The sequence below is a fragment of the Malurus melanocephalus genome, unplaced genomic scaffold, assembly GCF_030028575.1.
Source record: "Malurus melanocephalus ecotype Western Australia unplaced genomic scaffold, MMel_1.1 scaffold_20, whole genome shotgun sequence".
Classification (NCBI taxonomy): domain Eukaryota; kingdom Metazoa; phylum Chordata; class Aves; order Passeriformes; family Maluridae; genus Malurus; species Malurus melanocephalus.
Window position 1 is genome coordinate 1,207,876 of NW_026623252.1, and position 12,205 is coordinate 1,220,080.

General features: G+C 35.1%; 1 protein-coding gene across 2 annotated transcripts in view; it reads left to right on the plus strand.

The window, feature by feature from the left end:
- Positions 1–12,205, plus strand: part of NCKAP1 (NCK associated protein 1) — a 53,426-nt gene that overhangs the window by 12,457 nt on the left and 28,764 nt on the right. The window contains exons 3-7 of one of the 2 annotated variants that reach the window (XM_057389835.1): positions 8,717–8,809; positions 9,006–9,062; positions 9,992–10,134; positions 10,221–10,311; positions 11,979–12,116. In XM_057389835.1, the coding sequence (XP_057245818.1) occupies positions 8,717–8,809; positions 9,006–9,062; positions 9,992–10,134; positions 10,221–10,311; positions 11,979–12,116 (522 nt within the window). The remainder of the gene's footprint in view (positions 1–8,716; positions 8,810–9,005; positions 9,063–9,991; positions 10,135–10,220; positions 10,312–11,978; positions 12,117–12,205) is intronic. The other variant, XM_057389836.1, reaches the window with a different exon arrangement.

Sequence of the window (12,205 nt, forward strand, 5' to 3'; positions counted from 1 at the left end):
AATCCTAACCAGCAGATCAGTAAAAACACCTGGCTGCAAGATGGGAAGAAGTGTTTGTRCATTACAGGTGCCTTTGCCTATGGAGTCAGTTTCCTGTGGGAATCAAGAATGCTTTAGGACATAAGGAGAAACATTAATAAGTACAAAAATATGGAAATATAATTGTCTCCTCTTCAGATAGTGAGTTCAGTTGTAGAAGTAAATTATGTTTTACCTTTGAGCGACTCAGTATTGCTACATTCGACTATGAAGCCTTTTTTTAGATTATTATTATTAGGCTAGAGGCAGGCATTTTGGTGGGTGATGTACACTTGTTTCCTTGTTTCAGTTTGAAAGACAAGGGAAAGGTGTTTTGTTTTACTTGCTTATATTTCTTTCCAAATGAGGAAGGTGGAGGTAGGTGTTGGTTTTGCATGTTCCCTGCATGCAGCTGCGTGCCTGTGTGCTTGGGGAGGCTAAGGCTTGCTTTGAGCATTGAGGTTTCTGCAGAATGGTARTGGTAATAGCAATGAGAATAATTAGTTTCTTTTACACTCTCTCTCAAATTTATATATAATGTCTCCAGTAATACCAATGGGGAAAAAACCCAAAAAACAGAGAAAAACTTTCCCTTATGGAGGAAACAATTTCATTAACAATGTGCTTTCTCCCTTTAAAAGCTTTGTACTTGTTAATATTGCTCATCTTTGTATTGAATTTGATTGTGTTAGTAATAAATATGGAAATTCTTTATTAAATTTATGTTAAAATAGTAACTCCATTAAACCATGTTTGGTAAATGTTTCCGTATTCTCTAAGCTTGGATAGCAGATCTATTATTAAAAGATAATGTACATAGAATTTATTTGATGCAATTGCATGCATGCTTTAAATGTCTTCCAGCTGTTGATTATGAATTGGGAGCTTAACTAATGATAGATATTTAAGGATTTGGTGCTGTAAAGTTTATGGAAAGAGATCAAAGAAAACTTGCTCTATTTTGACAATCGCAGTTTCTAAAATAGGACATCCTCGTAATGTTTTGTCATTGCCATGTGTTTATTTACTATGAGGCAGCCAAGCCTGTATTTATTAAGCAGAGTTGACAAAAACCTACCCTCCTTATATATGAGCACAGCTTGAAAAGGAGGATTTTGAGCTCTAGCAGTAGGCAGCTGGGGTTTCCATCCTGTGGTCAGAGCTGTCAGTGGTTTGCTTAGTTATTTACAGATGTTTCCCATAGTGTTTTCACTCCCAAAAAAGAAAAGGGTGATCAGAGATTTAAATGGGCAAGAAGGTAATTGGAGTAGAGACACATTGATTAAAGAAATATCACAAAGGATTGCTGCAGTACAAATAGCTAAGAAATCATAAGGTGTGCTTCCTCTTTGCAGTGAGAATTCCAGGACACCCTTTCAGGCAGGGGTTTTGGATTTTGTATGTTCAAGTGCAGGAGTTGCCACTGCCTAGCACTGTGTACCTATGCTGTTAGTAGTACCTTCTAACATGTCAGTAGGTGATGGTGTCAAACAAGTTTGCATTCAGAGAATAGGTGGTGCCAGCTTTTAAAAATTTTTTGGACCTCCTTTTAGCTGTTTTTTCTCAGGTACTTTTAGCTACAGTGTTTTCTGTCTTGAAAATGGGTGACATGTTTTACTGAAGAGTATGAGCAGTGTTTGCTGTAATCAGATGATTTTGAAAATTCTGTTGAAACAAGTAATTCTTTTATATTTGCTAGTGATATATTTTGCATCTTTATCCATGGAAAATATAGTTCCTGGTTTTGTTCTTCCTTCAGTGTTTGACATGCTGAGTCACTAGAGCGATGTTGCTGATTTTCAGTAATATACTGAGAGTGAAAGTTTGTGGACAGTTCAGGGAAGTGRCTGATGAATCTTTGTTGAACAGRCTRGAAAGTGAAATGGAGTAGTTCATGYTCYAAAGGATTMGTTACAGATAACACTGCACCTTATCAGTTCTTAACTCTCTCTCCCATTGTCCATATATATGATGTCTTACATTTACCCTTTCTTTTCTGATAATCATTGTGAATCATATAACTGGGCTCTTAAATAAACTATTAATGAAATAGGYCACCAGGGTACTATTGCTGCATAGTATATGAAATACCTGCAAAGAAAGCAATATATATAAGCAATAACCTGATGGATTCAGAAAAAGAGAAACAAACAAGATAGAGTCCTGTTTGAAAGGAAAGTTTCTTCTGTGTTTGGGGGAACTTTACTATTTATAATWATTTTAAATTGACTAAAGCTTTGTTTTGAAAAAGCTTTCTAAGCCTCAGTTGGTTTCCAAAAACTTCATAGCYGTGTTGTTCTTGGCCAGGTCTGTGATCTGATTGTGCTTGTATTGACCCAGTGGCATTTATTTTTACTGAATTTTCTGGACTAGCTTCAGAAGGAAAGTTCCAAAGTAAGGAATGCAGAAGCAGCCTGATTTTTCTGAAGGCTGTTTAGACCTCATCCTCTTGTAAGGGTATACCCRCAAGGTTCTTGTCACAGAGAAATCAAAAAAGAGGATGCTGAACTGAAAAAAAAAAAAAAGTAGGACCTGAAAGTTACTCTGTTCTCAGTTAATGCTGATGCTTAATGCCTTTAAACACTGGAATGAAATACTTCACAATGGGGAACTAGAAAGGCAGAGAGAGAGGACATAAATTTTTTTTGTAAGACTGTGTGTAGGGTCGGATAAACCTGCTACCTGTGCAGATGAAGCTTCATGTCTTTGTGTCATGAAGTTGTAGCCTGCTTTCTGCTTTCTCAAACACCACATGTGACAAATCATGATAATACCTGCCTTCTTTCTTGAACGTATGTTTTTCTTGGTTTGTTCCTCAGCAATTTCCTTGTAGAAAAACTTATATTTTTAAATGTCTCTTGGAAAAGTTGAGGCTCAGTCATTGCTTAGCATAAAGCAGACCAGTGAAGCATCACTTGGAAGTGTCTGAATATATGGTTAGTGAAGGAAGGGTCTCTTTTCCAGATACTGCTATTCTTCATCATCTAGTAGGTATGTTCTCAGTATTGTTCATATCAGTTTGATTTGTGTTTCATATTGACTGATTTTCTGCTGTATTGTGGGAGCTGGAAATAAGATCACATGGGAGCAGAGGACAAGCAGTGTGAGCACTTCTAGCTTCCCAGGGTTAGGATCTATAGTTTTGAATTAGTTCAGTTTGCCTTTTTTTTTTCTTGTTTGTTTGTTTGGGTTTTGGTGTGGGTTTGTTTTTGTTTTGTTTGTTTTGTGGATTTTTTTGTGGGGTTTTTTGTTTTGTTTTGTGTGGGGGTTTTTTGGGGGGTTGGGTTTTTGGGGTTATTTTATTTGTTTTAATCTTTAAAAAAGTTTTGCCTTTCTCTTTTTAGATCCCAGTGTATGTGTTTGGTTTGCCTACTGTGTGTTTCAGTTTCATTTCATATTGAGCTGGTTGCATAGCAAATTAGCTGGATGTCGGGGAGGTGTTGCGGGCACAGAGTGGCTGAACCTCCTTAGCTAAAGCTTATTAGAAGTCATTAATGCATGCTTTTTTAAAATGCTTTCTTCTATTAAAAAAATTAAAAATCACACTTAATAACCAGTCTTGATTTTTAATTTGTGATAAGTATTTCCAGTTTTTTGTCGTTTTCTGTTCAGCTTTATATGAACAGTTAAGATGTCTTATGCCTGAGAATAATGATAGTTTATTTCACAAGGGACTGCAAAATATCTACAAATAATAAAATTTTATCTACATTTTTACTAAGAAGTTATTTAGAATTGAAATTGCTCAGGTAATGCCTTCCTCTGATACAACCATASCTGCTGATCTGGTTTTGTATGTAGTAGTGTGTCTGATGTCTTCAGCTGTTACTGGTAAAAGTCTGGCTTAAAATGATGTATTGTATATAACGTAATCAGAATATTATATATAACGTTTTTCAGACTAACAGTCATTTGTGAGTGAGCATTTTTTTCATAGCAATTCCAAGAGGTCATGTGAAATCCTGAAATTTCTTCAAAATGTTTCACCAAACAGAATTCTCATAATGTAATGTATCTTTTCAAAATAGTAAGTGCTGCCAGCACCGAAGTTTATGTTAATGGTCTAACCTTTGACTGGCCCTGAATTTGAGATAGCATCCAAATATTGATTTTTTTTTTTTAAATTATTATTTGAAATAAATCATTGTGCTATACTGCTGTAAGTCATGTTAAGTCCATACAAGTCACTTGCCAAGGTAAATCAATCTGCTGGCTTGTTGTTTCWTAGTGTCTGCAATACCTGCAGAGGAATGAGTGTGTGTAACACTTTACCCTCTGCTTCATCCACTGAAACTCTCTTTGYTTTAATGATTGGCAGCTTAAGAGCTTGGCCCTTAGAAAACAAGAAAACAAACAAGAAAACCCCACTGGGATGGCATTCCAAAAATTGCATGAATTGTAAAAATATTGCAAAAATTGTAAATGAAGGTGACAGAATGGGGAAACTATTTCTTAATGGCTGAGAGGTAGATCAGTTTTTAAAGAGAAGCCTCCCTGCTCCAGTTGTCTGCCATTATTAATTCCCTGGGAATGGTAACAGTAGTGGAGTGTCACAGGTGGCTATTTCCTTTTCAAAACAGTTAACTTAGTGCTAGAAACTTGAAAATAAACCAAAAATAGATTTTGTGCTAGAGGTACGTCTGTTAGTAAACACGTTAAATATTCTATTTTATCTTTTTTATATTCTGCACAATACTTCAGAGACTGCTTTTGATTGGAAATAAGAAAACCAAGGACACATCTATTGTTTTAGAGTTAATTTACAGAATTTAAAACTGATTTTTTAAATTTTGTTAGGTGCTTCTATCTTTCCCTGCTGTTTTGCTRTGGGTTCTGTTGACACAGAACTTTGTTCAAATTAATTTTCAGATGTTTGTATGAAGACTCTATAAGTGACAAGMATAGTGAGTATAACAAATGACAGTAGGAATACTGGCAGTGGTAATATATACCACTCTCTTCAGAAATTTAACTGAAGAATTTATAATACTGCTTTTTGGGGCTTTATTCCAGCTGATAAGATTAAGTTGACAGTGTTTTYGCTGAGGACATGGTAATATCGATGGTGTTGAATTGTGGAAAACAAATACAAGTGTTTAGTGATTAAACTTGCAGGAAAAATATCACACTAATATAAGAAAGAGAAAATTCCCCTTCCTACTGTCCATTTCTGGATCATGAAATAAAACCTTTATTCAYATACTACTGCTACCAGTCAAGTAAAGTTGATAAAAAATTGCAGGATTAGAGGTGCCCTTTGTTTTTACACATGTAAAACTGTGAACTACCTCTTCTAGTTGTGTCATATTTTTTGTGAGCCTTGATATTAAACTGGTATTTATTCATATGATTAGTATGCCAGGGCTGCATCATTTCTCCCTTGTCTGAGCCATTGTGTTCATATAAGCTTTAAATGAGGCTGTCTTGCACTTTCTGTTTTGCTATTTGCTTCTTTTAAGCAAAGAAACTCTCTCTGTTTACATAGTCCACAATGTAAAGATCTTTGGGGTTTAATATTAAGAAAGAAGGGCATAAGTTAAAGATCAGTTCCTTCTCCTGTARGTAATATATTCACAAAGTGTTAGCTTCACTCTTTGTTACTTAAAAAAATATTCAAACGTGATCAGAGATATGGTATTTGTTTACAGACAAAAGAAATAGTTACAGATCAATTATTTGAGGGTTTTGTTTTTTTTTTTATCTTGCCATATKATGCTGAAATTTCTACAGGTTTTCATAGGTCTTGAATCTAATTCACCTCATTCAACAAAAATACTGTTGGTAGAATTTATACTTTAAATTCTTTAAGAATAAATAAACCATGTACATCTAACCAGTCTACAAGGCAAGGTCAGCTAGTGTAAAAATAATCTTTTGATGTTTAAAGAGTTATTTCTTTAGTATATCCTATTTTAGGTTATATCTACTGTTGCTGATTATTAAAAACTTTCAATAATGAATTGCAGGCTAAGGAAAAAAGCCTCAAACCAAATACAAATCAATRCAGCACCAGCAACTCCTAAACAGCTGTTAAGAAATTAGTAATGGAAAGTTTTAATGCAGTGGTTGTGGTAAAAGCTACACCCACATTCCTGAATGATAAAAAAAGCAAATAAACATCCAAGACACTGCATATTTGTAAGCTGTTCTTCTAAACATCACTGATCAGGCTGTGCTCTATAAATTGAACTATTTGCCCCATACAGTCAATTTATGTATTGTTCCAACACTACTATTTTAAATAAAAGTTTACTGACCTATTCAACATTCAGCTTTCAAAGAATGATTGTCTTACTCTGTAGGAAAGCTTTAGCATCACTTAAATATTTCTATTTCTGGGAATATAAGTAAAAAGTTAATAATGCACAGCAGTGATTCCATAATCCTTAGCTGRGTGTGGCAAATACCTCCCTATGCTCTGTACAGCTTCACAGAATTTCTGAAAATTTTTTATTTCTTTTGCAGTCATAGTTCCCAGCACCATGTCTCTTTTCCCATATCTCCCCACTTCATGTATTGGGGCTTGAAATTAAGGTATCCTGCAGGAGTGGACATTCAGTTGCTATCTGTTACACCAAAAATAGATGTTGTGTTGTGCAACCTATAATCTTGAGAGTCTCCTTTAGCATTGCACCTTGCTTACTATGAGTTAGGATTGCAGTGGGAAAAATGTTGTTAAGGTTTATGTGCAGTGATAGTGAGCTTTGGTTTTGTCTTCTTTCTGCACTAGAATTAATCTTGCTTCTGGATCACACCCTGTTATTTCTTCCTGAAAATTCTTGAAAAGATTTTCAGAATCAGATTCATCTGATTCACACTTGCATATTAGTTACATGGAAATAAACCGTWTTTCTTTTTAGTCTTCTACAAACTGGCAAGAAATACTTGAAGCGCTAGGGTCAGGGTGCAAGATTAAAAACCAAGCATCCTAACTGAATTTTCATTGTGTAAGAACTGTTGAATGAAGCAGTCCTGAAAGCAGAAAGCAGGAGTGGTTCCAAGTATAGACACAAGCTGGGCTGAAGGTGCACTGGAGCTGCACGGACCTGCTGGAGCTCTGGAGTCTATGCATCATGATGCTGGATGCTTCATTTTCTGAGCTCAAGGCAATTGAAGTTGAAGCTATACATTRGGAAGGGTGTAGCTTTAATCCTTATGCTAAGGCTCAAAATACAAATAATGGGATGTATAAACAGATTTTTCTACAGCAGCTGATTAAATGAAAATAATCTATTTTCTCATGCATGAGATTTATCAGGACAAGTTACAAAATAAACACATGTGCTTGCATCTCTTTCAGTTAAGCCTCAGCTGATGCCTATGTGAAATAATATATAGGCAGGCATTCAAAGTCCGGTACTTTGCAATGGTTTATGAGTAGACAAGAGTGTTTTATAATGTAGCCATTTTGATTTGCTCATAAYTGTCTTTTCCTGTCTTCCTTAGCAATAATGAAACTCTTACAACTCAAGGCTTCTAAAAAAATCATCATCACCTCTAAAAATTTTGAGGAGAGAAGCAAAACTTATTTTACATATCACCTAGTTGCGGTCCAGGCAGTTTGTTTTATGAATTAGAGGAATTTTGATGCTTCATATAAAACAGAATACAAGCACAACTTCATAAAAGAGAGTGAGCTGAAGAAGTATACTCTGTTCTRAACTCTCATGAAAATAACCAGTTTTTTATTCTTTCTTATAACTGATTGCTCTTGTTGAGGAAAAAAAAAACACTATTTAACTTGTTTATCTTTAAAATCTTGTGGCTTTTTGGAGGGGACTTTTTCCTATTGTGACTGCTTTAACTCATTTCAGTTCCTCTATCAGGAAGGAGACATAATTTGTACTGAATATTACAAGTTAAATATTTGGATACTTGCAGTACTGTCAGACTRTAATACATAGATAAAAACAATGGCTGCTAACAGCTGCTTTTTTGTGTTCTTAATTGTCCAAGTGATCACTCTGGTTCCTTCAAAAAATTTTGAAAAGTAAATTTCATTGTCTGTTTAAAATATTTTTTTAAAAAAATCCATGTGAACTATTTTATCTTTGTATTCACATTTGCCTCTTCCATTTTATCCACCAGTGTCTAATGCTAGTGTTTTGCTTCTTTTATGTTTCTTTATTTTGTTGCTTTTGTTTGAATGTATTATTGTGTTTATATGGAACTGGTCAAAGAACCGTTACTGTATTTTATGTTTGTATCTACATTTTATTTTGCATGCTTAACGTGGCTTTGCCTGGATATTCTTTTTGGTAAGTTCAGAATTTAAAAGCATAATGTTTTTCTGTAGTAAAGTTTGTAACCTGCCACCTTCTTTTCTCCCATCTCAAGTAACATATTTATTTTGGTTTTGGCATACTGATTTGTGCTCATGTACTGTTCTGCTTTTGCAAATTATACATATTATAACACTTCTCCTAACTACCATTTTCATCTCTAGCTGAGCTAAACAATATGACTCTGGTACTAATGTGTACTAATGTGACTTTTATCTTCAAAATATAGTTGGCAGCTRTTAAAATGATCAGTGCTGAGAACTCTGTATTTGAAACACACAGAACCTCAGTCTTATAAAACCATGTTACAGCTTCTTTGCATAGCCTGGTGGTTACTCTGCGCTTCACAGGTGTTACTTTGCAGCAGTCTTCTCAAGATCTTCTAAGAACAATGTGCATGTTTGTTTCCTTTATAGCAACAGCTTGCTCAGCTTCAGAAAGAAAAATCAGAGATTTTGAAGAACCTTGCATTATACTACTTCACGTTCGTTGATGTTATGGAATTTAAGGTGAGGAATTACAAATGTGTAAATTGTTCTGTCACATTACTTTTCTGTATTTTTATTTATGTAATTACACTGTATAATAAAATAGCTGAACTTGCAGCTTTCTTCTTCAAATTAAAAAAAAATTCTTCATCACAAATCATAGTTATGTGATTTAGTTATACCTTTTTCAACTAAAGTTATTCATTTGTTTTTCAAGGATCATGTCTGTGAACTGCTGAACACTATTGATGTTTGCCAAGTCTTCTTTGATATTGTAAGTTTGTCRGTTTAAACTTTCAAAAAYGTTTCTATKTGGAGTCCTGTGGGRAGAAGGATTTGCTTTTGTTAGTCCMAGAAACRTSRCATCTCTARTTACAAGTGCAAGAGAAATATRAACAGTGTAGGGTTCAGATTTCTAACTTTTATAATAGAGAGATAGACCTTTCTCAGTAAGCTTCTTATGGACAGTTGTAGCAGTATTGTTATCAGACATAAAGATCTTCCAGTAATTTTTGATTTATTGCATCTGCAGGTTAATTCCTAGGGTTTACTGTTATCTATATGGTTACGCCTTGTGAAACTCACAAGATGAAAATATTACTGGTATCTGCCTAAACTATGTAGGAAGTCACTTTTGGGGCTGACTAAAACACCACAAAAGCATCTAAAAGTCTTACATTTAACACACAAAAAAACCTTGAAAAAACCAAACCCAAACCCAAAAGAAAACCTCAGACACCTTTWCCTGTTGGTTTCAACTTTCTTAATGATTATAATGTCACCTTGTTAGTTTTTGTCAGTATTGTAAATTTTGCTTAAATTCATAATATGAAAGGGGTACAGGTAGTAATGTGTGGCATGGCCAGTGGGGTATGTGTTAGTCTTTTACATTAGGGTCTTCTTAAAATACAATTCATAGGCATGGTGCTGCTGACTGCTTACTAACAAGAAAAGTTTTCCTATCTGTCAGGTAATCTGTGACACTTAAACATGGAAAGATTTATTTGGATGCTTGCTTTCATGAGTGTAAACAGTTCTGGGAATCCGAATGAATAAATTCATGTTATACAAACAGAACATTCAGAAGACAGACCAGACTGTTGTATTTAAAAAATGCTGAAAATTGGTGGAAATGTAAGGAAAAATGTTTTATCCTTGTTTTTAAAAGTTTTAGAGTGATAATATACTGGTTTTCATTTCTAGACAGTAAACTTTGATTTAACAAAGAACTACCTAGATTTGATTATAACCTACACAACTCTAATGATACTGCTGTCCCGAATTGAAGAAAGGAAGGCTATCATTGGATTGTATAACTATGCCCATGAAATGACACACGGAGCAAGGTAAAAAATTAATTGTATAAAAAACATGCATAAAGTTAATGACAGTAACAGCTACACCTAAGTGAATTGTTTGTTGTTGCTTTTAGCGACAGAGAATATCCACGCCTTGGCCAGATGATTGTGGATTATGAAAATCCTTTAAAGAAAATGATGGAGGAATTTGTACCTCACAGTAAAGTATGTAGCTACTTTTCACAGGCATGCAGTAACCTTAAGTGGGAGAAACAGAGATAAAAAGTAAATATGCAAGGCTTTGTTTTGTTGAAGGCCATTTGGTATAAATTTTGCATGAGATTTCTGCTTACATTAAATGTCTAAGGCTGGGGATTGATACTCTGTTAAAAAGCAGACCCTGCAGTAATACAGGAATGATAAGCCCCATTAGTAAGGTGCCATTTTATTCAGTAAGGATTAGAAATTAATTAAAAATCAGTTGTGGATCATCTGAGAACAGCTACTTCTGTGTTTTGTGTAGCCTTGTAGCTTGAAATTAGAGGGATTTTTTTTCAGTGTTTCTATTAAATTGGTTGTTTTGCTGGATTGCCATCCTAGATGAATGTGATTTTCTATTTTGTAACTTGAGGGTTTTTGCTTTGGATTGTCCTTAAACTGGGAATCCTGGAGATGACCACTGCCTCTTTAACAGTAGCTCCTGCGCTCMAAAGCTGACACCCTGCTGAGTTGCCTTTGCTGATACTTAAAGGATCTCCTTTAGATCTTTCTGTACAGATGTTTCTCAGTTACTGCGAAACTAAAAATCCTTTTTAGGTTTGTCACAAGAAGTTCAGAGGTTTTCATCTACTCCCCTAAGCGCTCTAAAGTGAAATAGTTTCCAATATTTCTAATTTGTCTGTAATCTTATTGTTTTACACTTCCCTCTGCACAATTCCTCTCTTGTTAAGGCTTACTTAGCTAGGGRTCTCATTTACAAGTAATCTTTTTTGGTGCACATTTCAGGAAAGATGCTTCATTTCTCAGTGTTACCTTTGTTTATGCTCTTGTATTTAATAGTGGATCAGTCTTTTCCATTGGAACATTTATAAAGCCCCTTTCAGTCCAATTTTTGCTCTTGTACTTATTCTGTGCCAGAAGTATAAATTGGGGTCAGGGATCTCTTCAGGTTCTGTACTACAGAAACAAATTCTTTGGTTGTGCTTTCATGGAACTGGACTCTTAAGCTGTCGTTCTGTCATTTCACTACTTTGCAGCAAACCTGACACTTGTTTAGTCCTTTACATTACTTTCAGCAGATGACTTTGTGTTTTTTGCCTGAGTGACCTTCTCTGCCTCAGAAGGCTGAGATGTGGCTCCTTGAGGATTCAGCTCCTTGAGGATTCATGCAAGCATTGGTACACATGTCAGGGAAAAGACTTGTACACTTGCCCAGATCAGCTTAAGTTGCTCTGAAGATGTTTTTGTAGACAGTATCTACTCAAAACAATTACAGTTTGCTACCAAAGAGGGAAAGACATACTAAATGAGGTGTTGGGGAAGGGAATAATACAAAAATTGGGATGCTTGAATAAATAATKAACAACTTCCAGTTGTATTTAGAGTGCTGTTGTRCCCTATTGGGTTTTTTCCATGTCTTCTGATTYCAATCTCAGAATTTTGTAACTCTAAATGTAGAAATCAAACTCTCTTGTTTCTTTCCATCCGTCCTCTAGCTTGGAGTAGTCTTTTGTATGTTAAAGAAACTAGATGCAATGGGGTTTAACCTCAAGCCTAATTTCAGAACTAGTTCWCTGAAATGTTTTGATGATTGTTGGTAATAATGCTGAGGAAACAGTACTACTGGTGAAATAGTACTAAGCATTCAAGCTAACCATTAGCCTGCTTTCTAGTCCCTTTCAGATGCTCTGATTTCACTCCAGATGGTCTATCCCCGACGAAATCTCTCAGCTGACCAGTGGAGAAACGCACAACTACTGAGCCTCATCAGTGCCCCCAGTACAATGCTTAATCCTGCACAGTCTGACACAGTATGGTCTTTTAATTTGCATTATATGATAGAATTAAGTAAGGTTTTCTGTGAAATAGTTGTCTGTTGGATTACCTCTATGTGACTTTT